This window comes from Pholis gunnellus (genome assembly GCF_910591455.1).
Source record: "Pholis gunnellus genome assembly, chromosome: 24".
NCBI classification, from domain to species: domain Eukaryota; kingdom Metazoa; phylum Chordata; class Actinopteri; order Perciformes; family Pholidae; genus Pholis; species Pholis gunnellus.
Window position 1 is genome coordinate 11,070,272 of NC_136551.1, and position 3,099 is coordinate 11,073,370.

The window sequence follows — 3,099 nt, forward strand, 5'->3', positions numbered from 1 at the left end:
GCATATGCATGCACCAAGTTTTACTCGCACGCATAAATATACACGCATCCACATTCAGAGAGTGGCACACAGATGCATGGATACCGTTTTATTCTGTCTATCTCGTTCTGTTCTAGAGCTTCCTCTGAAAGGCCCCACAACCATATCATCCTCTGTTTTATGATGCACGAGTGCATGCAGTTTTAAATGCGGTTTGTTAGTGTCGTACGATAAACTGACTCCATGCGGACGAGAAGAATAAGCAAGAAATACAAGTGGTGAGATGTAATCCATGTGAAATCTGACAGTAAATGTGAAATTCGTGACGTATGAAGTTGATTTTGTCTCTTCTTTCCAGGTCGAGTTTTTCTTCTGATCTCTGGTCGATGGATTTGTCACTGACAATACAACAATATTTTAGTAAGTCGGCCTTCCTCTTTTCCTCATCGTGACACTTTTTGCTGTCACCTCTGACCTCGAAACCTGGAACAGACGTCACATCACATTTTTAAAACATCATATCTTCAGTCTGGGGCCACAGACAGTAGCTGAAAACTATTGAGAGGCAAACTAACTCATTGGTTTTGTTTTTTTCATAAGAACAATTATAGAAGAAGATGTTATTTCCGATGCATCTCTGGTCTCTGGTCTCCTGCCTCTCCTCTCCTCTGTCCTTCATCACTCTCCTGTTTTCCTCTGCAGGCTAGAACATCGAGTGAAGCATGGGTGACTGGAGCTTTCTAGGGCGGCTGCTGGAGAATGCTCAAGAACACTCCACTGTGATTGGAAAGGTGACCGATCAACTCGATAAATATGAACTGATGTGACATCAGGTTCACGTCCTTCTTCCCACACAATCTTTAGACACAATTTAGAATATTGTATTTCACATTTCTGTGTATTTGAACTCATTGGAACTCGGCAAGAGACCTCTTCCTATTTGTCAGTCTCCACCTGGACCGACTGTGTTTTTTCATCCTTCCTCCCCAGGTTTGGCTGACCGTCCTCTTCATCTTCCGCATCTTGGTGCTGGGCGCAGCGGCCGAGGAGGTTTGGGGCGACGAGCAGTCCGACTTCACTTGTAACACGCAGCAGCCCGGTTGCGAGAACGTCTGCTACGACGAGGCCTTCCCCATCTCCCACATCCGCTTCTGGGTGCTGCAGATCATCTTTGTCTCCACGCCCACCCTCATCTACCTGGGCCATGTGCTGCACATCGTCCGCATGGAGGAGAAGAGGAGGGAGAGGGAGGAGGACCTCCGGAAGGCCGCGCGGCACCAGGAGGACCACGACCCCCTCTATCACAACGGGGTCGGCGATGGAGGAGGAGGCGGGAAGAAGGAGAAGCCGCCAATCCGCGATGAGCACGGGAAGATCCGCATCCGCGGGGCGTTACTGAGGACCTACATCTTCAACATCATCTTCAAGACTCTGTTTGAGGTGGGCTTCATCCTGGGACAGTACTTCCTCTACGGCTTCCACCTGAGGCCGCTCTATAAATGTGGCCGCTGGCCCTGCCCCAATACTGTGGACTGCTTCATCTCCAGGTTAGACTGTAGGATGTGATCTTTGTGTGTTTGTTCAGCGTAGCTCCGATGCTCCGGTTCCTCCTCAGGTTGACACTGTTGGCTCTGTCAGTACTGTTGCTGTTTTTTGCACTGTTCCTGCTGTTAGCAACGTTAGCTGCTGACCGCTAGCTCAGCCATCACCATGTTGAGAGCCGCGTGGAGGCAATCCCTCGATATCCCTCCTCTTCAAAACATCAAGCATTATGCGTGGAAAAGGACGGAGCATTTCCTCTGTTGGATATATTCTCTATTTATACATTTGTGAATTAAATGTGGTTTTGTTCGTCTGTTGTCGCAGGCCCACCGAAAAGACGATCTTCATCATCTTCATGCTGGTGGTTGCCTGTGTCTCTCTGCTCCTCAACCTGCTGGAGATCTACCACCTGGGCTGGAAGAAGGTCAAGCAAGGGGTCACCAACGAGTTCGCACCCGGCGGTGAGTCGCCGCTGCAGAGTGGGGACGAGCCCAGGGACGCGGAGACGATCCCCAAGCAGACCTCTCCGCCAGCGCTGGACTGTTTGCCGGCGTACGCCAGCGTGAACGTGGTGAGGGTCGTGGCAGAAGAGGGAGGAGCCGCAGGGATGTCCTTAAACACCGCCTCCGGGCCTGCTAGGCCTGCGAGGCTCAAGGTGTACGGCACGGCGTTCCACCCAGATGACTTCCTGCTGGAGGCGCTGCCCACTTCTTTTTATGGCGGGAAAGTGAGTGTCGGGAGCCACGAGCAGCTGATGGCAATGGAGCAGAACTGGAGCAACATGGCGCTGGAGCTCCACGATCTGGAAGGAAAACACTCCTCATCCTCCTCCTCCTCCTCCTCCTTTTCCTCCCCTCCTCATCTTCCCTCTCCTCCCACCTCCGCCTCCTCCTCTCCTCACGAGGAGATCACCCCGCCACTTCCACAAGGGGAGCAACACTCCACGTTTCCTACACTTCCTCGTCACACCCCTCTTTCCCTGCTCGCACCCAAGGAGGCGGCGGCGGATGAGGACACGCCCCCTCATATGGTCCCCCATGACGACTTCACCGTGGTTACCAGGGCGGAGATGCATCCGCCTCCTGCTTCTGCCGCCAGAGACGTCCTGAAGCCGAGTCGGTCCAGCCGAGCTCGCCCCGACGACCTGGCAGTGTAGCTAAAACACACACACTCACACATTTCACACAACCATGCAGACATGCTGTGTACACACAGCAAACCTACACAAGCATTCTCTCTTTCCACATACGCACAGCAGCATAAACACACACACACACACACATGTCCTCCAGCAAAAGACATTCCTGCAAGGAAGACGCGCAAAGCACGACCACATCCAGCTGGAGGTGGCTGCTTATTTTAATCTCAGTTCTGAACTAGCAGTAGGACTCACAGTAGGGGCGCTGCAGAAATCTGCTCGCAACACTTCTGGAGTCATTTCAGAGAACAGTGGAGAGTTGGCCGTGCATCCAGCTGGAATAAAATAGAAATAAATTGTAGTTAATATGAAAGGAGCAACACATTAAACAATAAATAAAGCTCAGTGATATGTTGGGGGGAGGAAGCCGAAACTTAAAA

At 51.7% G+C, this 3,099-nt stretch overlaps 1 protein-coding gene across 1 annotated transcript; it reads left to right on the plus strand.

Annotated features, from left to right (window-relative positions):
• Nucleotides 1–701: 701 nt before the first annotated feature.
• LOC306715388 (gap junction alpha-3 protein-like) lies at nt 702–2,677 on the plus strand (the record flags this gene model as incomplete). The annotated part of the gene is made up of 3 exons (XM_079185744.1): nt 702–770; nt 970–1,526; nt 1,846–2,677. 3 exons carry the CDS (start codon nt 702–704, stop codon nt 2,675–2,677), a joined length of 1,458 nt encoding a protein of 485 aa, XP_079041870.1.
• Nucleotides 2,678–3,099: the final 422 nt, after the last annotated feature.